Source organism: Apostichopus japonicus, chromosome 20, assembly GCF_037975245.1.
Source record: "Apostichopus japonicus isolate 1M-3 chromosome 20, ASM3797524v1, whole genome shotgun sequence".
Lineage (NCBI taxonomy): Eukaryota > Metazoa > Echinodermata > Holothuroidea > Aspidochirotida > Stichopodidae > Apostichopus > Apostichopus japonicus.
In genome coordinates this window covers 17,346,646-17,372,081 of record NC_092580.1, presented here as the reverse complement: position 1 = coordinate 17,372,081, position 25,436 = coordinate 17,346,646, and the positions used below count along the sequence as shown (strand labels likewise).

The 25,436-nt window shown below is 43.6% G+C and overlaps 1 protein-coding gene and 1 long non-coding RNA gene across 2 annotated transcripts; both read right to left on the bottom strand.

Moving 5' to 3' along the window:
* Positions 1-287: 287 nt before the first annotated feature.
* LOC139961758 (uncharacterized) lies at positions 288-2,343 on the bottom strand. Its single transcript, XR_011791005.1, has 2 exons — positions 1,732-2,343; positions 288-1,305 (listed from the first exon to the last, which is right to left on the bottom strand). It is a non-coding gene; the product is annotated as an uncharacterized lncRNA (long non-coding RNA).
* A 15,349-nt stretch (positions 2,344-17,692) lies between these two features.
* Positions 17,693-23,362, bottom strand: LOC139961808 (uncharacterized). Its single transcript, XM_071961352.1, has 3 exons — positions 22,224-23,362; positions 21,223-21,495; positions 17,693-20,511 (listed from the first exon to the last, which is right to left on the bottom strand). Exons 1-3 carry the CDS (start codon positions 22,530-22,532, stop codon positions 19,750-19,752), a joined length of 1,344 nt encoding a protein of 447 aa, XP_071817453.1. The 5' UTR covers positions 22,533-23,362; the 3' UTR covers positions 17,693-19,749.
* Positions 23,363-25,436: the final 2,074 nt, after the last annotated feature.

Genomic DNA, 25,436 nt, shown 5'->3' with positions numbered 1-25,436 from the left:
AATAAGCTATGAGGTTAGCTTCAGAGGCGATGGGTTACATCTTCTTGTGAACAAATCTCAGTGCCCCAATTTATTTCTGGAATATGCTGGATCAGTTAATTATAGCAATAATTTCTTATGCCTATTCCAGGAAAACCATTTATTATGTTGTGGAGGGAGTGGGGGTAATGGGGATGGGTCAAAATAGGTAGGTAAAAAGATTTTATTCCAAAGGTTGTTTAATTAAATCTCAAAGCGATTTATTTTAAAGTCACAGAGCCAAAAATTCACACAACATAGTTCAAGTGTTAAATCATTGAACAAAATTTATTCAATATCAGTTCTAGACAGTCATTCTGGACAATCTGAACTAACATTAACAACAATCATTGTATTATATGACATAAAAGTAAAACTGTACTTTCCATAAACATTATCATTCTTAAATTACACTAATGTAATTTGTGACATCAAAGGAGGTTAAAAGAAAACAACTTACATGATTTTTTTTGCTTTAAGCCTACAAAGCAGTTGCATGTCCATCGCTATCAATCGTTGTTGTGACAAATTAATTAGAATAATCCAGAAGCAAATACAATACAGGGTTATTTAAACCAAGAAACACTGCACGACGCAACTCACATGCAAAAATGTTACCCACGCACGACGACACGTACAACACTGATGGGCAATGTGAAACACAGCATCACACGCATTAAAACAATCGAAGACCATTAACAGGGTGTACTGCTGAGTTTTTGAAGAAAGACTACAAAACAAACCAACTGCTGCTGAAGAAACAGTCTAAACATTCAAGAGTTCTGCTGCCTCCATTGGTCTTTATTATGACTTTTCTGTCAAATATCATTGGTGATATGGTTATTTTGGCTTCCAGATTAAAGGTACGAATCAAACGAGGTAAATGCCCCTAAAAAGGTCAATGCCCGTTCCCTTATGCACATATTATATGACATCACGGTCATGCCAATACTTGTGTCCAAATGCTTCAAAACATGCCTTTTCTTTTATTGTTGATGTTGGGTCTGGAAAATAACCTTTTCATCCTGAATTAAAAGTCTTGAATTTCAATATATCAACACTGAGGGAACCCTGACGGATTGATAATCCAACACAATCGTAGTTTAGAAAGGCTTCCTATACAATGAGTTTTCTCCTGGCAACTTGAATCCAGTGTAATGACCATTGGCTGGAAAATCACTTCTGATCCTTTGGACTGCACATGATGGTAGCACAACCCTGACGTGTCTTGCTAGGAACCCCAAGTATCATTGAACCTGTTGACCGTAGGCTATGTATCTGTACTGCCTGGGAAAAAATTTATGAAAGTTCAAAATGTATTAATGTTGGCCATGATGTCCACAATAACAAGCAGGCACACAATGTACAGTTATGGTTACATTTGTTGTGATTTTACACCTTCCATGTATCATGAAACATTCTTTTGTTTCAGAAAATTGATTTGCAAAACTCCAGGCCAAAGTACTAGCCAAGTAATAATGAGTATGAAATAACACATATGCCTACCTAGCATGGCTGCATAATGCAACTTACATCCCCGAGCCAAACTTTCAGTATGCAACCAACCCTACTAGTACTACACACTCTACATATGGGTTGTAAGTTACCGTAACACAACGCACAATACGGTTTAGGGTGTTCCGCGAATTCCAACAACACATGCACAAAATGGACTGGATTTTGTTTTTAAATGCTTCGTTAATAAATTCTTACCACGTTGTATGTTCCTTGCAATGGTTTCGAACGGATTTCTTCTTCGATATGTTGTGGAGCTTCAATTTCGGCTCGTTTAACAGGCTCGAACTGATACGGTTCTAACACCTCCGCTCCACCCTCAGCGTTCGGTTCAATATTGGAATGATCATCGCCTTCACTCTCTGCTTCGAATATGAGAAAGGGCACTCTAATTATAGCCCAATTTCACTGCCTAGTGAAGAACCATTATCACTTTGAACTTCGGTTGCCGCATTTGGCTCTGGATCCGCCATTTCACAGGAAATTTTGATTTGATATCGCACTTGTGATCGGTGTTTTGTTTAGTAACTACTAGTGGTATGTGTACTTGTCTACTGTGTACGTGAATGGTACCGTAGCAGCGACAACAAATGTGTTCAAAACGTGACGTCACATGACGTCATGCGAATCGGAAAATTTTCGAGTAAACAAAGTTTCAAACGCCGAAAAGGGTAAATTCATTCTCAATTTTCGACTTGAAAAATCAAGTTTTAAACTGGCAGATTGGTTGATACATGTTTTAGAGAACATTCTTTGATGGATCCCAAAAATATAGGACTTTGAAATTTTCGTGTCATGGCCACTTTAATAAAATCTCTCATGATTCCTTGAGCAGTTCAACCAAATTGATGATAAGAAGAATTTATTTCGAATTAGACAGTGAAGTTTACCGACAATAGTCAGCTGCGCTATCAGAAGTTGAACTCCATATTAATAATTTAAAATTTACAGGAAAAAGTGATCACAGCTGATCAGTGCATAATCAAGAAGACACACTTTACAGCTGATATTGTATTTTTAGATCCTCCTGCAAGCAGGAACTTTCGAAGAAGCCTCATTGGCTTATCAAAGCCGCAAGCTGACCGAAATCAGTCTCTTACATTCATATTTAACGTCCATGACTATGAATTGTCAACAACTCTGCAACTGGACGACATACTGTACATTAATCTTGGAGTGACTCAAACCAGGGACCTTATGATTGGAAAGCACCAGCATTAACCACTGAGCTACTGTAACACTCCACAAGCTAACACTCCACACTGATATTGTGTTTTACTGTACAATGTATCAAACCAGGCAGCTCATAACCTTGTCACCAAAATGAACATGCTCACTTACTTTAGTTGGAACATTTGAACTGGAGGCAGTTCATGTGATCATCCTACAATTTTAAAATACTTTATTGTAATGCATACATTCTCCTCGTATGGCAAGTTCCAAATCCTTCTACTCATCACCGAAAGAACAACAACAAGATAGTTAGCATCATGTTTGCTCTCTAGAGTAAGGCAAATATGTAATCAAAACAGAACTAGTATTATTCGATACAGGTGACAAACGTCTACAGTGGAAGTACGACCTTCCTTACCGGTTTCGAACCTCTGGACATACAATCAGAGTCCATAGCCTAGTGATTACGGTGTACGAATATAAAGCGGGAGGCCCGCGTTCAAATCCTGGTGGAGGCTGGAAGTTTTCTCACTGTTCTGGATTTTACAACTCATTATGATTTCAGTATAGGTAATCAGTTGGCCACCTGCCCATCACTTCATTGTCAGAAGGTTAGCTGTGTTTTCTAATAATGTACGGTTCAATGGGCCTTGTGCTGGTGATATTTTCATTATGCAAACATGTACATGGTATGAATATTCACTAAACATTCTTCCACAGTAATTATAGGTGGTGGTGATATGCAAAACAATGTTGCAATTAAGTTAGTGCAGGTTAAACAAAGTTTATATCATTTATATTGAAATTGCAATGCATTATCCCATGTAGACACTGCTTGGTGATATACTGTAGTATTGCTAGAATAGTGACCAGAATGGACCTAAAAACTAATATAGGCCTAGTGTATAATCCCTTTGACAAATTTGAGGGCGGGTGGAAAAAATTCTATTCAGGAGGATAGCTGGGTGTTGAGAGAAACTTATTGAAAAAAGAGCAAATAAAAATGCACAACAATTTGCCTTTGTTGATCCCACATGTTGTCATGAACTTATTTGACCAAATGATAGGAGTATTTTGGTATAAGACCCTAATTTGAAAGAAAGGAATCCGAGAAGGTGGCTAAATCAGTAGAAATATCAGGTTTCATTTCAATTTCTGTAAGAGTGCTTGTAGGACACGAGTGGTGACAATTTCACCACCTAAGTATGTTTTTCATCGGCATTTCAGCAGGAGGCACATGTTCACCTGATTTTGATGGAATCTGCGATGGAAGTTGTGTAACATGTTTTATTTTCAATACCTATCCTAGCTCATAGGCTCTTACGTATGTTAATGGAATACATATGGACCATGGTCATAAGGTGCACCTTATGCGTTCAGCTTATGAATGCTAGGCCTGGGTCAAAATACTGTTCACAAGCAGCACTGTACCACTAATTAGTCACTTTGTTTTTTGTCATTTAAAAGCAATGTTTGTTTGCATGGTTGTAACTGCAAAGTCATTCACCATATGCATATCAACTGATGCTTAAAGTTTGCATCCCTTTCTTGGCCAGTGCAAAGGGAGTATGTGTGGAGATTGCCCAGAGAATATCTAGCTCATTCATTCATTCTCAATGTTATAATTTACTAAGCATATATTAAACATGATCATGATGGTGGTACATTCAGTAGACTTTAATGACTCGCACTGTCGGGAATTTTCCTGTACTGCAGCCCTAAAAGAAAACTCCGCTCAGAACACATTTTGGAATTTTTTTTAGATGCGTATAATTAAAGCAACAGGAAGACATGTACAGAGGACTTCATAATTATCTGATATGAATTTCAAAATGTACAGAAAACTGAATTGTGACATGAAGCAAGAATGACACATGAACATAACAGAGTTCAGTAGTATAACAAAGTATCCGAGAAAATTTCCTAGGCAGTACATTCATATGCAGTACATAACTAAAGTACCAACAAAGCCATGGCCTTTCGTCCAAAAGTCATCCCCAATGAACCCATGTAATTATTTAAACAACATCTATTTGAGTAAAATATGCTATTTGGTTTAACAAGAAGTCTTTCCTTTCTATACTGTTGCCTCCATACTGTAAGTCTACAGTGTGAATTTCTGTCATTAATATAAGCAATTCTGCAAATTCCCCTCAAAGATTAATTTGTAACATTTCAAAATGCTTACAATAGATACCAAAGTAAACAGTAGGTTACAAGTTCCAATGTACGCTTCCTACATCAGTTAGGTGTAACCCTGTCATCTCAATGACAGATCCCATGGCAATTTTCTGACTAACTATCAATCACTCATCCAGGTACTTATACATCTGTTCCCCCCACCCCCCCCCCCCATTCATAGGTGATGAAAATGGTTTCCAGGCCTATTACAGTCCCCTGATAATTACTATCAGCTAGATCACTGTATGTGACTTGCATCTCACTTGAGAGATTTTCCATTGGACTTCAATAACATTTGGGTTTGACAAGTCAAGTCATACAATAGCCCCAGGAAATTATGTCATAAAGTTTAGTTGTATGTATAGGTTTCCAGGGCAACCCTGGGCAGCAAGCAACTTGTGGATGTACAATGACAGATTTCTAAATTGAGCTGTCAATACTATTGTGATACTATTATGATCTGCCACATGAGGGCGGTAATCTCCCGAACTGCTGGTGAACATTGTACGATTTACCAACGATGGACCCCATATTTTTCCCAAATTTCAGCTCCAGAATACCAATATTCCGATGTTGGAGCACACTCAGTTACAGTTCAAGTTTCTTTAAATCATCACGTTCGTAAAAATTGGACAAACATATACATAATCGCCGATATACGAACGGTTAACCATTTATTGACGATAAAAGGCTTTGGTGAACTTGATGCTTTTATACTATTTCAACGGTTGACCATCCATCCACATTGAAATACTGTGTAGGTCAATGGTATACCGTGCTCGGGTCAAGTGTGTATCGTGGCAGTCTTTCACTAGGATGTCAGTCGACGACGTAGTTTGAATAATAGTGTAAACAAATATGGAGGGTTGGATTAAGTTAGAATAAACTTGGCAAAACATGGTCCACATGGGGGGACATCAACCTGTTCGTTGGCTTGGATTTACGAGCGGAAGGTAAAATATCGCCATCGAACCGTCATCATCTCCATTTCTCTTTCTTCAATTTGGCCCCCCTTTATGTATATCAGTGGATTCTTGCCAGTTGCGAACACTGGTGTTGAACCACTGAGGACAAAATCTTGGGAGAAGTGTGTTTTTGGAGCGGGTAGATGTACCATTTGACCTTCTAATTGAAGCAGGAGATCATGCCACGGCATGATCTGCGGACTCCATCTGAAGTCATTGAGGAAAATGACTTCAGCTTTCTCAGCACCAACCCACGTGAAGCTCGTTGAAGCGGGATTGGAAAATACTTTGAAGATTTGGGTCAGAGGAGCCAGAATAAACGTTTTGCTGCAATTCGCGGGACCAGTTATAAAAATGTTCCGGTATTTACCCCGGCCCTTCTCGAGGACGTCGACAACAGCTCGTTGAAATGTACCGGCGGGAATATCATTCCGGCGCAAAATGTCTTCCGCGATTGTGGACCATAGCCCGTTGCAGCCAGGTACACAGGGTTGACCTTTGAAGGAGTCCAAGATTTCGGGACGAGATTTCTTTCCTCGCTCCAGCTTACTCTCGGCGTCGTGTAGTTCCCACGCGACCTATCGAAAAAGACCTTTATATAGTGACAAATATAGTGATGGTGGAACCCCTCCCCTCCCCCTCCCCTTCCTATCCCCACCCCTTTCCCTCTCCCCACCCCTCCCTCAACTCATTCCCCTCCCACACCTCCCACTCCCTGTCACTACCACACCCCTCCCAACGCTACTCTACCACGATCCTAACCCACAACTTCATCACGCACGACCCCCCACCACCAGACCATGGCATGGTGAATGATTTATACAGTATATATATTCAAAATGTTAGGACAATGTATTTATGAATTATTGGAAAATGGATTGGCTTACCTCGATCGCTTCCGTGACACACTTTTGTCCCCGATTCACCACAAATTCAGCCAAGCAGGTTTTCCCCTCTTGTTTCTGCATTTCGGCCAAAGCCAGCAGTTCTGTCTGGGTCTTTATGTTCCGCTTAACTACCATCTGGAACACATCGAACGTGCTAAGCCGTTTGCGCTTTTTTAGTGGCGCACGTGCTGATTGTTCCACCGATGCCTGGAGGACCCTAGAGGTACTGGCCGAGGTTGTGGCTGGTGGGGTGGCCCCCAGGTCCGGGTGACCTGGGCTTTGCAGGATACTAGCGTCCTCTTTAACGACATACTGCCATGCCTTGTAATAATTAGCATGGGTTGAGAAGAAATGCACCACAATTCCATGATCTAAATTACCAAGTAACCATGAAGGAATCATATTTCATTTATATGCTATATTAAGAACCATGTGTATTATTCTTACACTCTTATATATATATATATATAGATATAATATATATATATATATATATATATATATACACTGAACATAGGCGAAAATATATTATGTTGGGCCTTTTCCGACACTATATACTATATAACAATGTAAATGTCCATTTCATTTCTATGATATATTTAAAACCATGTGTACTATTCCTACAATGTCTAATGCCCAGTACGTAAATCCTTATGGTCCTATACTTATACACAGGCTTTCAGACAATCGTCGACAAAAATAGATGGGACACCCCACTCCCCGTATCAATGTTGCAGTTTCTGAGCGCTTTGGCTACAACACTGAACGGGGGGAAGGGGGTGCGCTTAAACCAATATTGCTCGTTGCTGCTCATACTGTCCCATCATTTTTGTCGAGGATTGTAGAAAGCGACCAAATGGTTACAGGAATTTATAGAAGTTGTTTTTTAAGTCAATAAAATGTTAGTGGGATAATGGTCAGTGCATCCAAAACAAGATGTTATGACAGTGCAGCTTTTAACTTACTTTTTTTTTAAATCAGTGCTGAAATAATCTCCTGATTAAACCGTGCAGCCATTCTGCAGATGCCAGTAGTTCACTTTAGGGTTCGCTTTCTTTTGGAAGAAACCTATTTCTTCCGGGGACGTGGAAGAAACTGGAAGAAACCTGTTTCTTCTGTGTTTCTTCCTTTTTCTTCCGGAAGAAACTGGAAGAAACCGAAAGAAACTGAAAGCAACTGTGAAAATTGGCATAAACGCAGCACAACCCACATACATGATAAAGAGACAAATAGTTTACCACCATCTGACTGATATGCATACCATTGAAACCATCAAAATATTGGATTTTTTATTTTGGTTATAATTTTGGGTTGTTTTTCTACAGAGATGTTTGCTTATAATCACAATATATTGAAGGACTACTTATCATCCCATTTTATTCAGCTCCATTGTAATTGTAACAATGCAGGCTTCAGGAGTAGGATTGAATTTGAAATATATGGTCTTAGTGGTCAATGTAATCGTAGTAATGGATGTGCATTGTAGTAGGCCTACACTAGTTTCCAGGGAACACTTGCCCCCTCCACTCAGAAATTGGTTTTTAACTAAGAACTGGGCTATAATCAGGACCATTCTGGTCTGCAAACTATTGCTTGCCCATAGTTGTTCCCTGAATTGTCCGATGCTAGTAACCTAGTAATTCACAGCGCGTACTCCCTCACCTCATATAACCTATGCATTACCGTATTAACCTCGCTCTAGCATCTGGCAATTTGTCTGTATGTGAGTGTGGCCATCTCCCTTCCGTAATTGCCATCCTTTTGCGCAAGTATCGCTCTCTTATTGCTCTCACTAAATCGTAAGATTTCAATTACTTCGTCTAAATATTATCGTTGTTTTTGTAATTCTTTTTCATCTGTTCAACGTCCTGCACGTTTGAACTGCTTTTTGTCTTTAAAACGTTTTTCTTTCGTGATTTTCGAACGTTTTTTTGGTTTGCCTCGTGAACGTGGTTCACATAGCGTGGCTAGGTCCGCACTTTAGTGTAGCGTTCTCCTAGCGTTTATTTACTGTTTTCGTACAGCAGTCGGGTACGTTATCCTTTTGCAGTAAAGTAACTGCCTTGTTTATTTTTCGTACTGGTTTAGATACAAATTTCTTACTGTTCACGTACAGCAATCGTGTACGTTTTCATTCTGCAGTAATGTAACTGTTTCTATTTTAGTTTTCACAGCTTCAAGTCTCGGAGATTTCTCAAAAAAAAAAAAAAAAAAAAATCGGAGATTTCTCAACAAAAAAAAACAATTTCGGGATTTTTCAGAGGATGGAAAACTGCCGTTCTTGCAAGCAGTTCCGTCCGTTCAAAGCATGGGACAAACACGATTTGGGCCCAAAGTGTAGCCCATGCGGGAGCAAGCAGACCTGCTCCATTTGCCAGGACTGGACCCAGGAGCGCTGGGATTTGATCGGTACCTGGCTGGCGGATAAAGCCGCAGAGAAAAGAAAGAAGGCGGCTTCCTCAAAGCAGGGGAAAAAGAAGCCGCCGGCGAAGGAACCCCAGGCGGCCATACGAGATGGCATAAGCCCTAAACATGGGGGAACGGAGGGCGCCATACGAGATGGCTCAAACCCTCCTCAGGAACGGGTATCCATACGAGATGGAGCTAATTCCCGTGCCGCGTCAGCTCAGCCACGGCCGCGACCCCAGGAGGGTCCGTCCACATCAGGCCAAGTGGAGTCAAGAAGCCCCCGAAGACAAGCGGTGGCGGACTTATTTACTTCTACTCCGGGGTCATGGGACCGCAACCGGAGAGATTTCTCGGGGTTCTCCCCGGAGAGTACGGAACGGCGCCAAAGCCGAAGCCGTACCCACAGCCGTAGCCGCGGTAGGAGCCGGGAAAGACACAGGCGACCTCGACGCAGGTCGAGGTCTGGCTCGTCGCCCTCGTCCTCGAGTGGACATTCTTCTGGGCGACACAGGGCCAAGAAACGAAAGAGGAGACAATCCCCAGACTCGGGGCAGGCTCTCCTTTCCCAGGTTAAAGACCTCCTGGGACAATTGTTGCAAAAGCCGAGTCAACAGGACCCGGAACAACAAGGGGCTCCGTCCATTCCACCACAACCGGCGCCACCGCCAGCACCGGTTACGGAAGATCACGCCCCTGAGGAGGCCCAGGTAGATCCCTGGGACGACGTCTCCTCCAGAACTGATGACGCGCTGTCAATCGCAGCTAGTGCCCGCCTCCTCAGTGGAGATTCCGAGGCGGAGGATGAAGAACCCTTACGGGGTACCGAAATTTCAGCGGAAGCCTTTGAGAAGGCGACGGCAGTACTCCGCAGAGTCCTCGGCTTCGAGGAAACGGTGGATGCGCGTGCCCACGAGGGGCCGGCATCCAAACTCACATTGAACGCGGCCACCCAAAAGCCTCGAGCCTCCATCCCGGTGGATGTGGAATGTAGAGAGCGGTTCGAGGCGGTGGCACAGGCGAAACGCTGGACAGCCTTCCAGCGATCAGCCCATCGCACTTTCCACGTGGGCGACGAAGACTGGGAAAGTCTTTTCACGCCACCCCAAATCCCGCCTCAAGTGAAGGAGAGACTTCGGTCGGCGGGTGCCTTAGACGGCAAAGACAAGTTCAGGGAGAAGGGTGCACAGACCCTAGAATCCTCCCTGTTCGACGTAGATAGGGCCTCCCGCGCAGGGATGAAGTACTCATCAGCCTTATTACTTTTCGCCGAGCTATTGAACAGATCTTTTCAACAGGCCCAGGCATCGGGTATCTCCCGCAAAGATACCGCCACCATCATTGCCCTCCTGGGACCCGTTTCCAGGATGGTATTAGACCAGTTCGCCCGCGTCTCGGTTAAGGCCACCTTGACACGTCGGGACCTGGTTTTGAACTCCCTGAATTGGTCGTCCAGATCCACGGCGGACGGGTTCCGCAACTTACCGATCCTGGGCAGTGACCTCTTCGGCGGCAAGTTCGATGAGAAACTCCGGGAGGAGGCAGAGAGAATGAAATCTCTGAGGGAGGCGGACGAACACATGTCCCGCTCGACCTCATCCTCGCGCCCACGTTATGACTCACGACAAGGTAGCCGCTTTAAGCAACCAAGATCCAGCTACAGTCAGAGTCGGGGCGCCCCGCGAACACAGCAACAATCTGCTCCTTCGCGGCCCGAACACAGGCCGTACCGCCCGCAATACCGCGGAAGCCGCGGAAGCCGCGGGCGCGGTAAACGGCCCTAGGGATGCCCACCCCACCGTAGCGCCCAAGGCCAAGGTGGGGGGGCGACTAAGAGTTTTTTGGGCTCACTGGGAGGAAATCGACCCAGGAGCCTGGGTACTGGACGTGGTAAAAAGGGGCTACGAGATAGAGTTCTCGTCTACCCCACCCCAATATGGCCTCTTCGCAACCACGCCAGTACCCGAGATACCGGAAAAGCGGGCCGCCCTCGAGGACGAGATCAACAGTCTTCTCAAAAAAGGCGCCATTACACGGGTCACCACCGCAAACGCGGACGGCCCCCTCTTCCGGTCCTCGTTCTTCCTCACGCCGAAGAAGAACGGGACTTGGAGGCCCATCCTGAACCTCAGACCTCTCAACAGGAGGTTCATCCGACCGGAGAGGTTCAGGATGGAGACTCTCACATCAATCCTCCACCTACTGCGCCCAGGGATGTGGGCATCCTCCGTCGATCTAAAGGATGCCTACCTACATATTCCCATCCGACGCGAGGACCAGCGGTCCTCACGTTCAGGTACAAGGCCATAGATTACCACTTCACAGCGCTACCATTTGGCCTCTCCACAGCACCCAGGGTTTTCACCAGGGTAACAAGGGCGGTCCTGGCTCACCTCCGTCGAAACGGGGTAATGGTGTTCGCCTACCTAGACGATTGGTTAGTACTCGGCAACTCCCAACAAGGGGCTCTCGCCAGTACAAACGCCACCGTCTCCCTCCTGACGAAACTGGGGTGGTTAATCAACGTCGAGAAATCCAGCCTCGTGCCCGCTCAATCGATCATATACTTAGGGGCCCGTCTCGACCTCGCCCGCGGCATGGTCTACCCGACGGCCGAAAGAACGGCGAGCCTAGTGGCCACGGCCAGAGAAATACTAGGCAATCGGAATACCCCAGCGCTCACGTGGCAGCGCCTGTTGGGGAAGATGGCGAGCTTCACAGACCTTCTAGACCTGTGCAGACTCAGAATGAGGCCGCTCCAGCGGCACCTCCTCAAACACTATGCCCCGGATCGGTCGGCGGCGGCAACGCCAATCCCACTTCCAACGGGGCTACGCCCGTTTCTCACGTGGTGGGCAGAGTCGGACAGGATCGCGGCAGGACGACCTTTCCGGAACCCAGCCCCTACAACGTCGATCACGACGGATGCCTCCCTCAGCGGTTGGGGAGCGGTATGGGGCACACACACAGTCGCCGGCAAATGGGCGGAGCCCGAGAGGGGTCTCCATATCAATATTTTAGAGACGGAAGCGGTCCTGAGGGCCGTACGTCACTGGGCAACCCACCTAACGGGCCACACTGTCACGGTCCGGTCAGACAACACCACGACCGTGGCATATATCAACCGTCAAGGGGGCACTCGATCCCTGGCTCTCCTACGCAGGACATGGGACCTGCTCGTCCTCTGCGACTCCCTTCGGATCGGCCTACGGGCGTCCCACCTAGCAGGGAAAGACAATATACTGGCAGACGCACTGTCCAGGGGGTATCTAGACAATGGGGAATGGGAGCTCTCCCGAACGTGGTCCGACCACATATTTCACCTGTTCGGCAGGCCGTCCGTCGACATGTTTGCGACGGCCAAGAACGCCAAACTCCCGACGTTCTGCTCCAGATACCACGACCCACAGGCCTGGAAGACCGACGCCCTAGTCGTCTCATGGGCGGGCCTCTCCATGTACGCCTTTCCCCCACTGGGATTACTCCGCAGAGTTCTCACGATGCTCCGGGACGTGGAAGCGGACATGCTTTTGATCGCACCTTGCTGGCCCAATCAAGCATGGTTCCCACTCATCATCGAGATGCTGGTGGACCTACCATACAAATTCCCACCGGCTGCCAAGCTCCTCTCCCAACGGAGCGGCCAAATAACCCACCCCGACATCACGAGCCTCCATCTAGCTGCGTGGAAACTCTCCGGCTCTCGCTCCAGACAGCGGGGTTTCCACCGGAGGTTGCGGACATTGCAGTGGATGCCCGCCGGCAGTCCACGGTTAAAACATACGATTCTAGACTGCACCGATACTATGTTTGGGCCGGGGACAACGCTGTTGATCCCGTGGAGGCCTCAGTAGACCAGGTGGCGGCCTTCCTACTCGAACTCTTCCGAGAAGGGAAGCAAATAAGTACAATTAGAAATTACCGCTCTGCAATAGCAGCGGTTCACAGCAGATTCTCGGGTGGCTCCTCAGTAGGAACCAACCCGGTCCTCCGCCAGGTCTTAAGGGGCATGTTCCACAGACGCCCTCCCAGGCGCCGCCTGGCCCCATCATGGGCCCTCCACGAGGTCCTGACGACCCTCGCGGGCTCTCCGTACGAGCCGCTACACAATGCTCCATTGGACAAGCTAACACACAAAACACTGTTTCTGATCGCGGCCGCCTCTGCCAGGCGCAGAAGCTGCCTCCACGCGCTCACCCTCCAACGGGGGTTCACGAGGTTTGAACCAGGAGGAGTCAGATTACTACCTGACCCTCACTTTCTCCCAAAGAACCAATCAGTAACCTTTACCCCGAACGAGATCTTCCTACCGAGTCTGTCACGAGCCTCGTCAATCGCGGAAGACAAGCGCTGGTGTCCTATCCGAGCCCTTAAGTGGTACATAGAGAGGACCAAACAGCTACGTACCTCGGACAGGCTCTTCATTTTACCGAGGTCGCCTTACACCCCAGCCTCAAAGGACACCATTTCACGGTGGATGGCCGACCTAATACGTGCCCACACCCAGCCTGGGGAACCCGTCCGGGCGCATGACGTCCGAGGCCACGCCACGTCCAGGGCGTGGTTCCGGGGGGTTCCCCTGGAAGATATTATGAAGGCGGCGGCCTGGAAGACCCCGTCTTCCTTTGTCGCCTGCTATATCACAAACACCCCTGCCACGGAAGGGGATTTTGCCCGAGCGGCCCTAGGTCCGCCGCCCGCGAGATCCTCGACCCACCGCCAGGGCTCCTGTGTCACAAATGCATAGGTTATATGAGGTGAGGGAGTACGCGCTGTGAATTCCCCAAACCTTAACTGGTTTGTGAATTAACGAGCGACGTACTCACCTCATATAACATCCCGACCCGCCTCCCCACTATGGGGGACCTCGCGGACGGAACCATACAACCATGTCGGATACCCTCCTCAGATACTAGGGGAACAGGCCACACACATATGACCACGTGACGGCCTTTTCCCCCAGGAATTTTCGAGGGATGTCGTGGGGGTCCCGCCTACACCCACCGACGACCCACTCTGGACCCACTTCGGGCCCACTCAGGACCCACCTGTCACCCACCACAGCCCACCTAGGGCCTCTTCAGGTGAGAATGTTTTTGGTTGTATCCTCGGGGTTTCCGCCCCTTGGTCGGTCCTCTCCCCCTTCTCCGTCCGGTGCCGCACCAGTGCGGCCTGGAAATTACGGAAGGGAGATGGCCACACTCACATACAGACAAATTGCCAGATGTTAGAGCGAGATTAATACGGTAATGCATAGGTTATATGAGGTGAGTACGTCGCTCGTTAATTCACAAACCGGTTAAGGTTTGGGGACTATATGTGTACAGTATATGCTGGAAGCAGGTCATGTGCTCCAAACCTAAATATAGACTACCCAAATGACACTATAGTGCTTCTTGTCCATTTATTACATAGTTAGAAATCATTGCAGGTTGTTATGAAACTTTATCAACAGTTTTTCCCTCCAAAATGAGTTTCTTCCATTTTTTCCGAAAGAAACTGGAAACCTGTTTCTTCCGAGTGGAAAAAACTGTGGTTAATTCCGCGGTTTTTTCCACCCCCGGAAGAAACCTGTGAACCAGTGGCGGAGCTAGGGGTATTGGTCAGGGGGGGCGAAAATGGTCTGTAGGGGCGCTTAAGACACTATCTAAGCGGAACGCCACCACAGGTTGGCGCGGAGCGTACAGACATTTTTTGAATAAAGATACTCCCTAGATAGCCGGAAATGACCCTTTCCGGGCTTTGCTAATTTGCAGATAATGTGACAAATGTCAATGAATAGATGAGAGTGCAATAAAATAGTCAATAATCGCGAAGAAGTAAAAGTGGTAAAAAGCTAAAAAGGGCGCCAGCAGTCCATTTAAGTCCGTCAGGGGGGCATCCGCCCCCCCCCCCGACTGTATGGACGCTCCGCCACTGGTTCACTACATTACTCGTAATCAGTACTTTAACAACTTGTTTAAATGTTTCCATTTATTTAGATTTGGGTGCATGAAAATTGTCATCTCAGGGAGGAGAATTTGTTAATGCTCTGAACAAGTCCCTGTTTGACATGACAGGGGTGGACCACTGAGTATCCTCAGCTACCACCCACAGACCAATGGGCTGGATGAAAGATTCAACCAAACTCTGCAAAGGTCACTCATCAAGGTTGGCAATGAAAACAGAACTGAGATAAAATGCTGTCTTCAATTCTCATGGGGTACCATACAGCCAAACATGGTTCAACAGGTCTTTCACCTTTTGTTGTGATGTTTGGAAGGTTTGTAATAATTTAAACCTACCATTGCTGAATAGAGATTTACATTTGCTAAGGCCATATACAGAGAAAAGGCAATCAAGGACAAGAGAGTTTGGACAAATCTTGCATAGCTACACCAGTCCTCTGTAGGATAAAATCTAATATGACACATCCCAGGTCCTGGGAAAAACTGCCAAATAGAGGACCATCAATAACCCTATTTAAGTTACAATACCTAAACAAATAAATATTAACCCTGTTTATGGTACACTCGGCAGCAAGTTAAAATATGAACATTCATTAAACTGTAAATGCATGCCCATTAATTAAGATACATGCAATTAATGACACTTACATTGGTTTTGTTTTCATATACTACATAATTGGCTGGTATACAAGTTGGACATATAACAGCACCGAATATACTTTGGTTTTATATTTGTGCTGGTTTGAGTATGTGATGTGACTCAAGTTTCTGGTCCCATGGTCTTAATAGTGAAAATAAAATATATAAAAATTTATATATTTTTCAGTCAACAAAGTGTTGTGAATAATCAATTGTTAATTTATCTTCATATATCCAGAGATCCATTGCTGCCAGTCGACATGGAAGACTCTATTGTCCAACCAGAATCTCCAACTATACTACAGACTCCAGCGAAGCACCTCAGGAGAGGGTTTTTCAACTCATGTCACAGTCAAAAAAGGTAATTACATAATGCTATGTTGTGCATTGAAGTTGTGGTTAAATGAATGGCAATATATGCATTGTATTATGTTGTTTACGTATATCTGCTGGATTTTGTTTCATTCAGAGCTTCAAAGTTGGTTTCAGTGTTCTCGTACGGAATGCTAGAAAGGATGCCAGAAGAGGAGGGAAGCTCGAAAACTCTTGGCTTGGGCCGTATGAAGTGAAGGTTGTGAATGAGAAAGGGCTGTACACACTTATTAACAGTACCACAGGCCTTCCTTTGAAGAAATTCAATTTTACTTAAAAAATATCGCACAAGTAACATTTCTTTGCAGTCTTTTTTGGGGGTTTGGGGGAGGAGGATTGGCATGATTCCTTCAGAATTTCCTTAAAAATAATCAGCAACTTAATGATTTCTGAGTATTTGCTGGCTTATGTGCGGGTAAAGGGCTGTAGCTGTCTTCACACAATAAATCAGTTTCGACTTAATGGCTTAACAATAATAAAGACAGGAATAAGTTGATTAGAAAACTTCAGTTTCCTGACAATTGTTTTTCAAAAGTTAAATTTTATTTGTTTTAGTTTCAAGAAGATAATTTTATGTGATGTCAGTTTGAAACTCTACAATTTAATGTTCAACTTCTGAAGAGCAGTTTTCCTGTAAGAAAAAGATCTTTTTGGCTTTGATAATAATCGTAACCTATTCATTCATGCTGGGGTGTGTGTGCGTGTCTTTGTACCGCCCACCTTGTAAACACGATTTCTCAAGAATCGAAGCTTAGATAGATCTCATAGTTTTTGCAAAAGAGTACATTGTTGAGTACAAGAAGCGTATTGTTTTGTTTGAGGTCAAAGGTCATTCGGTCAACTTGAGAAACCTTGTAAACATTGTATCTCAATATTGGAAGCTTGGGCAGATCTCATACTTGGTAAGAAGGTGTATAACATTCAGCATTCATGTAGTCAGTGAAGGTATGCCTTAATGCTTACAACAATAGAGAAAACATTTTTATACCTCAAGTATTGGGGGTGAAATTGGCGAAAATCTAAACGTGACTCCTGTGACAGTTACTATTAGCAAATATCAGAATGCACACACAAATGTTTGATTTATAATGTCTTATTAAAATGTTTCCAATAACTTTCTATAATCATACCGAAGTTGAAAAACACCTCTACCTCAATTGCTATGCAACTTTGAAAAAATGTTGTAATGCATGAAAATAACGATGAAGGTATACTGTGACTCACGTGACAAGAAAATATGACGCGCGTGACGAGTTCACTTTTCGGATAGTTCTAGACCAAATGCAGTAGTGAATCGAAGGTATAGATCTTGCATAGTGAAATATAACATTCATTGGTCTAGAAAGCGTCCAAAAAGTACAGTACTTCCCTTGGGAAATTCCAGATGATATTAATGTCCCCAAGTTACCCTCATGACTGCAGACGGTAGGTAATATACTGCACAGGTAATACAGTTGTTCAGGCAATATATCTTGTCAATTTATATTTATAACAATATTTAGTCTGTTTAAGTCACTCATTTGAAAGTTAAAGAAGAAACATCTATCAAAATGTGATTCAAATTACCATTCTCATTTGTCATACAGTGGTGTTTTGTCGAGGTTGACACTACACGACTATACAGACTATACCGTACGATAAATTTCAATTTCGACGATCCGACTTTAAAAATTCTACCGGACGATATACTGCTAAAGTACAGGTGTTTTAGCCTGACGATAATTCAAGATGCAGACCGACCATTCATGAAAGGTTTAATCGATCGCTATTGTTAAATTTTCCGTCGGTAGCGTCGAACAATCCCGACGATACCAGGCCTACAGTCAGTTGATAAATTAAAGAGAACTACTGCACTGAACTGACACTGCTAAGCGGCCTAGCCCAAGTTGCGGACCGACCATTCATGAGAGGATTAAATCGATCGCTATTGTTAAAATTATAGTCAATAGCGTCAGTTATCCCAGACGATACCAGGCCTACAGCCTGTTGATGAACTAAAGACAATGCGCTTCTAAACTTACTGTACATTGCTAGGCGGCCTAGCCTAAGTTGTCTACAGTATTATCGCAACATGCACGAACTTCGATGCAAAACAATGTAACACCTCACATATATATAGCCTAATGTTTTACTACTTTCCCTGTAACAAAATAATTACCTTGTGTACCTTTCCGAGTGCAACGGTGTTTAATGTTTGCAATCCACTAACGATAATATAGTATTGATGAAAGATTTGTTTCTTTACCGGCAATATCTTACAATATAAAGGCACCATAAGGTGAAGAATAAAACATCTGCAGACCGAACACAAATTAAGTCGATGTTATCCAGAATGTTAACAGTGAATTAATAGATTTAAACTTCCATTTAATTTTGTTGTTACGACCTGACAATGCAATGCAGACGCCGCGGCGCCATTTGAATGTTACATAGTTAAATGGTCGGAACATCAAACACACCCGCAGCAATTCCCACGCGCGTTATCCAAGGGTCGACTTGAAAGCTTGAGGGAAAGTGGAGGGGTGGGGGGGGGGGGTGGTGACGTGCTTAAACAGAGACCTAAGCGTACATCGTTATTTTCATATGAACTGATTTTACTACAGACACTGAAAAGTATTGAGAGAAGATTTAATTTTTGAAAATTTATTTTGAACCAAATAGACTGACATCAGAGCACATTACGCAACTTTAGATTAACTTAAAATCGAAGTTTAAAATGCATTGTAAGTACACTCTTTATATCAGTACAATTTCGGAGCTTGTCCAATATGATCTACTAAATAAAATCACACTCATGCTATTCGTAAATTGAAAAACATTTTTTAAGGCAACACCTTTTATACTTTGTAAACTTTAAATCACTCATAACTCGAAAACAGAAGGAAGATACAGACTTTTATCGGCAGTATGAGGAATCGTAAAATGCGTTCAAAATAAGCTCTATCTATCTATCTATCTATCTATCCGTACAATTTCGGAGCCTGTCCAATATAATCTGACTGAGTTAGGAAAAAAAGGAATAAGTTTGACGAAATATCGTATAAAAATTAGCACACAAAAAAATCGCACTCATGTTATTCTTAAGTGGAAAAAAAACATTACTAACTGAGGCAACACCTTTTATACTTTTTAAACTTTAAATCACTCATAACTCAAAAACGTAAGGAAGATACAGAATTTTATCGGCAGTATGAGGAATCGTAAAATGCGTTTAAAATAAGCTCTATCTATCAGTACAATTTCGGAGCTTGTCCAATATGATCCGACTGAGTGAGGAAAAAAATGTATAAGTTTGACGAAATAGCGTATAAATAATAGCACACAAAAAATCACACTCATGTTATTCTTAAGTGAAAAAATAAACACATTACTGAGGCAACACCTTTCATATTTTGTAAACTTTATATCACTCATAACTTCTATATTTATTTTCATTTAATTTACGTGTTGAGGAATGTTTTAGAAGCATCTATAGTAAATTGTTCAACATTCTTTAAATATAGAATGAATAAAATGGATCTTGTTTTGTGTAACTTACAACTACCTGTACTGTAGGAGACAACTAAAAAGATATTATTTGTGCTCAAGTTCAGTTTAAACTCACAGAAAATTGTTACATTACAACTAGATAAGGTTACATTACAACTAGATAAGGTTATGTACTGTCTTATTAGCCTTCTCTCGCAGTTGCTGCCTATAGTGCCTGTTGAAGAGATCGATGGTTGTCTTCAACCGTGCCCACTCAGCTTCCTCTGCCTGGTGTGTCGGTAGCGGTGCAAAATCGAAGATGGATTGTCGTATTTTCTGTAGGCGGTGTTGGTCTAGTTGGGTCTTGCCACGCTTCCCTGATGTATTTCCATGTAGTCGCTCTTCCGCCGTAAAATATTGCACAACCAACAGTTTTGCCATTTGCCTTCGATCCTGGCAACATTTAGCCAAGAGAACATGGATGGGGCTATCTTGCTCTTGCAGTGGTGTGGGTGCGGGTGCGGGCGAGGAAGACAGAGTAAGTAAAGCATTGCCGACTGCACTGGAAAGCTCAATTGGTGGCGGTGTGGCAGGTACAGGCATTGGGGAAGATGTTGGTGCCTGCTGAATTGACCCTTGCTTCCTCTCCATCTCATCCACTCTCTTCCTCAACTCTGCAAGCTCTTCGGACTGCGCTAAAATCTGCAAGGTTAATTCAGCAAATCGTCCGTCGCACACTGCTGAACAACCAAAGGCTGGAGTAGCCCTCGACCACTCATCCGGCAAAGGTAGGGGATTGCCCTCTGCTGTGGCTGACGATACCACTGACTGAATCGCCATTGTGGCAGCATCCGCGCATCCATATGCCATCCCTTCTGCTTGTGGCGGACCTCCATCATCCCCTGGGGCTGCTGGCCCAATGGCTATCCTCGTTGCAATCTGTTAGAACAAATGAATAAACAAAATGAAGGTTACTGTATTAGGTATGCATCGTTTAATCAAGTACGTTCCGTGTGTTTTTCTGCTTTAACAGTTACTGTAGGTGTACTGAGTAAAGAATCATTTTACAGGGACTGCAGAGAAAACATCTCGTTTTTTCTAGGGAAAAACGGTCCACGGTAATAAGGTGATCATTTCAAAATTTACATAGCAAGAAAAAAATGGAGGAGGCTACCCCGCCCCCACACGTCTCTGTGGTCCTTGTTATGTACTGGTGTTTGTTTATAATTGAGTCACCTTAAACTTTGTAACTGATCGGCTTTTTCAAACCCACAAAGCTTTTTATAGGAACGAATAAGTTCCACCCAATTGTGTATAATGAGGACATCTATGAATAGCATCGTATCAATTTATCTTCTTTTGCCATGTTGATCGTTAATGAGGAGAAAGAGGTAATGCTATCTGGAACCTGTACACTTTACGCAGAAATTTCAATTATGCGTTTTATGTTAACAACTTCAACTTTTCAAATCGTCTCTTTTACAGATGTACAGTACGCTGTATACACACAGTGTCACATTTATACAAATACTTCTTTCCAATTTTTTTGCTGTGTCCGAGCAGGTTATCAAAAGGAATTAAATGGAAAGGTGTGATTGAAGGATTTACTGTAAGTTACTTCGTAACCACCAAAATGATAGCTCACCGTACCTTTTTGGGCACCAGCGTCCTTGTCTTCTTCGTCGTCGACGGCGCCTTGCTTGACGTGGCTCTCTTAGGTTGTGCAGGGCACCTTCGCGGGGTTTCGTTTTCTTGGTCCCTTTGGTGGTTGACGACATCCCGATGTATAACAGTACTACTGCGGTTGGTTGAGCCCTCTCCCTGGTTTACAATCATTACTAACGGTTGCCTCCGATCCGTTGATTCCACCAGATTCATTTCCATGAGCCACTCATATTTTAGCTTTCTGCTTTTGGCATAGATCTGGAAGGATATATATAATGTCGATACGGTGAACGACAAAAAAAAAACGCATTTTGAGAACGAGACAATCAAGAAGAATATTTGTAGTTACAATGTTCCTCGGGCTTTCGGTGAAAAATTGAAAGAAATTGTTGTTGAATTGTCGATTCTAGGCTACAGACACTGTAGGCCCAAAAAGTCTTTAAGATTTAGTTTTCAAATGAAGCGTTAAAAATCGGCCGTATCTCAAGGTTTAAAAAAAAAATAGATGCAATATATACTGTACATGGTGATCAGGTCAATTCTAACGTGCGCGACAAAAAATAAATTATATTTGAGAACGAGACAACTAAGCAGCAAAATATACAAAGTAGTTGCTATTTTGCTTAATTACAGGAACATATTCTAAGCCAATGTTTCTCGGGCCTTTTATAAGAAATTACGAGGTGCTTCGCCACTATACGTTGCGTTACATATTGTAAACCGCCTACTGTACCCCCTACTTTCACTGGACGAGTAAAGAAGTATAAGTTCAAAAACCATTAATTTTCTTCTAACAAGATATTAACGTTAGATTTTATAAAAGGTGATATCGTTATCGAGATACTGTATTGAGATTAAAAAATAACCAGAGGAAGACTTAAAGCAAGTTTACACTATCATAACGAAATGGTAAAGAGGCCTACAGTTCTTCAGGGCGATTGGCGATGGGAGGGGGGGGGGTGCGACTGTAAATCCTTGGTACTTACCACGCAGTTAAGAGGGTCGTTTTCCTCGACTGTTACAACCTCCCCAGAAGTTCCGTCCGCCTTCTTTATTGTAACTTCTTCACCTTTCTGATAGAACTGCGGTTGGGTTTCTTTCCAATTTTCACTCTCCAGCCGACATTGCCGCTTTGGCACGGGCAGTCTCGTTTTTTCTTTAGAAACCCAATCTGTAACTCTGTAGTTCGCCCAGCGAATTTTGAAGGCGTCGGCTCTCTCCTCCAAAACTTTTCCGATGAGCCAGATTCCACATGCAGGATCCACTGCTTGCACTGACGTCTTTACTGAAATCATGTTGGTGTTGAAATACTACACAGTATTGGCTCTCTTCTACAGAAACTGTATTCGAATGGTAGCAGGGATCTCGAAGTTCTTTGCTTTATACAAAGTAATTACTTTAATGACACCGCCAATAAACTTTCTGCCTATTTTAGGCAGTGCTTTATCTTGTTAACATAATGCAATCAAACATCAATAGGGGGATTAGCATGTGGTTCCGTAATAGCGCAACCAGGTTCGCTCACTACGTGCATTCATTCTGCAAGGGTAATTTCATACTGTAACTCAGTTTTCCTTGAGCTATACCTTCGAATACAATATGCCAGGCAAGTAAGTACCAACGCATATACGACTGAATATTGTACGTGCGGCAATTCTCGGAAGAAAACCACCTTTACAAATTTGGCGAGAACTTAAAGATTCTGGTGTTTTGATATCTCGGAACACCGTGAAGAACATTATAGCAAGATTCCGTACGAGAGGTAACCTGCAAAACAAGAAGCGGGGTGGACGGCAACGAAGTATGACTACAGAGCATCTTAAACTTATTGATGGGTTGATGGAGACCAACGACGAGTTGACTTCAGCAGATCTTCGCCGAGAATAACACAAGGCCACGGGCACCAGTTTTGCCACATCCACTATCAGGAAGAAGAAGCTTGAACTTGGTTGGGTGTTTAAGCAGACTCAGTTTGCCCAAAATATCAGAAGGCAAAACCGTATCAAGCGTTTGATACACATCAGAGAACTGGCCCTAACGAATGAAACTTACAATGACGTTGTGTTTACTGACGAATGTTCAATCGAGCTAGATCATCATGCCAGGATAGTAATATTTCACCGTAAAGGCACAAAACCTAAACTTAAAGGAAAACTGAAGCACCCATACAAATTGCACGTGTGGGCCGGTATTTCGAAGCGGGGGGCTACTGACATCTTCATCTTCGATGGGATAATGCGTCAGGAGTTCTTCGTGGAAATTTTACGAGAAGCTCTTCTGCCTTTCGGTCGCAAAAATTTCCCAGAAGGTTTTCGTCTGATGCAAGATAACGACCCAAAACACACCAGTCTGTACGCAAGACGTTTCATGGAGGAAACCAATATTACATGGTGGAAGACTCCCCCAGAGAGCCCTGACCTAAATCCGATCGAAAAGGTGTGGCATGGGTTGAAGACTTTCCTACGGAAAGAATGGAAGCCACACAAGAAGGAGGAACTGGTGGAAGGAATTCTTAAGTTCTGGAGGGAGCGGGTGACCCCACAAAAGTGCCGAACCTACATCAACAACTTGAAGAAGGCAATACCAGCGGTCATCAAAAGTCGGGGAGAGGCAACACAGTATTAAGCTGTCTGTAACAAACAAAACGGTTCTTTTAAGGACCACCACATATTCCAGAAAGAGATGAACATCCTCCCTCAAACATGCTTGTATTTCATCCTTTGTATTTAAATTAAGGCTTTCATTTTTAGTACCGAAGATTACCCCCGGGGGGTGGGCAGGATAAGAACTTACCCTGAGCACTGATTTCGGGTTATAATGTCAGGGGCGGTGCTAGCTTCCTAATAAAGTTGAAAAAAAAATCGCCATTTACAAACTAAGTTTTTTTTACGCCCCGTCAAAGTACAGAAAAACCCTGTTATTTCTGGTCATTATGTTAAAAAAAGGAGTGGGGGGGGGGTCTAGTTTCGACCCTAGTAGGGACTTCGGACGCAAAGACGAGTAACAGGAAATACAAGAGGCAAACTACTGTACTACAGTAGTGTAGGTATACAGAGGGCAGAGCGAACACAAATAAAGAAGTAAACGGATTAGTAAACAAAGAGGGAGAGAAGAAAATAAGCCAGGGAAAAAATATAAACTGTAGAAGGATAAGGAGAGGATTAAATAACGAGGAGTAAATAATAAACTGTGGGGAGCGTGGGGGGGGGGAATCAACGTACAGGAAGGACATATCAAAAGTTTGAATAATGACAATAATATGACTAACGTGTGAGATGCGTGTATATCTTAGCACAGTGAAATGCCAATAGCCTTAACACCTCGGCAGTTAAGAAGTTTGTGTTATTATACACAAACAAGAGAACTAATGCATTACAACAAAAAATCTTCTTTTTGTGATAATTTCAAATGGAATTAAATGATACATGCCGCGTTGACACCTCGTATAATCCCTATACGAGTTTATACGCATGAAATGGTATTGTGCTCAATGAATAGGGATCAAAGTCGCCGAAGAATTACTGAGATGTTTGAAACAGCCGTTTCTTAAATAGTAATTCATGACGCGATATTCAAGAGGACGCAGGTAGAGTGTTTGCCGGCATAGAAAACTTAACTGTTTTTTCGTTAATTGGGGTTCTGTATTCAGTGTTTCTTTTCCCCGACTCTTTTTTTTTTTACAGCTGTAGAGGTTATGTTTCACGGAGAATAAGTTTACTTGGATAGTTGGCAACATTTTGAAGAAATAATAAAGTATTACTAAGCGTTTGTTGTGTCATTTTTTATATATAATTACCGTTGTTTCCAACAGAGTGAAAAGAAAAATAATTCCACCAGGGCCATCGGCTCAGTACGGTCCGAGTCCATAGGAGTTCACTTCTTTGCCCCACATTATTTTCATTTCGAAAGACGCACAGTTTCAAGTTCATTACACACTGAAGGCTTCGATTCTCTATCTGCCTTGTTTAGGAAGATCTTGGGATTTTCATCCCTAGATATCGCTAGATATCGACACAGTACAGTGCCCGTGGGCTTTATTGGATTTTATTCTCCTTTTTCTCTTTCTTTTTCCCCCTTTCCTTTCTTTCCTTCCTCCTCTCTCTCCCCCCCCCCTTTTCCCCTTTTTTCTTCTCTTTCTTTCGCGCCCAACGCCCCACCCCCTGGATACGCGCCTGATACAGTACTTTACATTTGATACA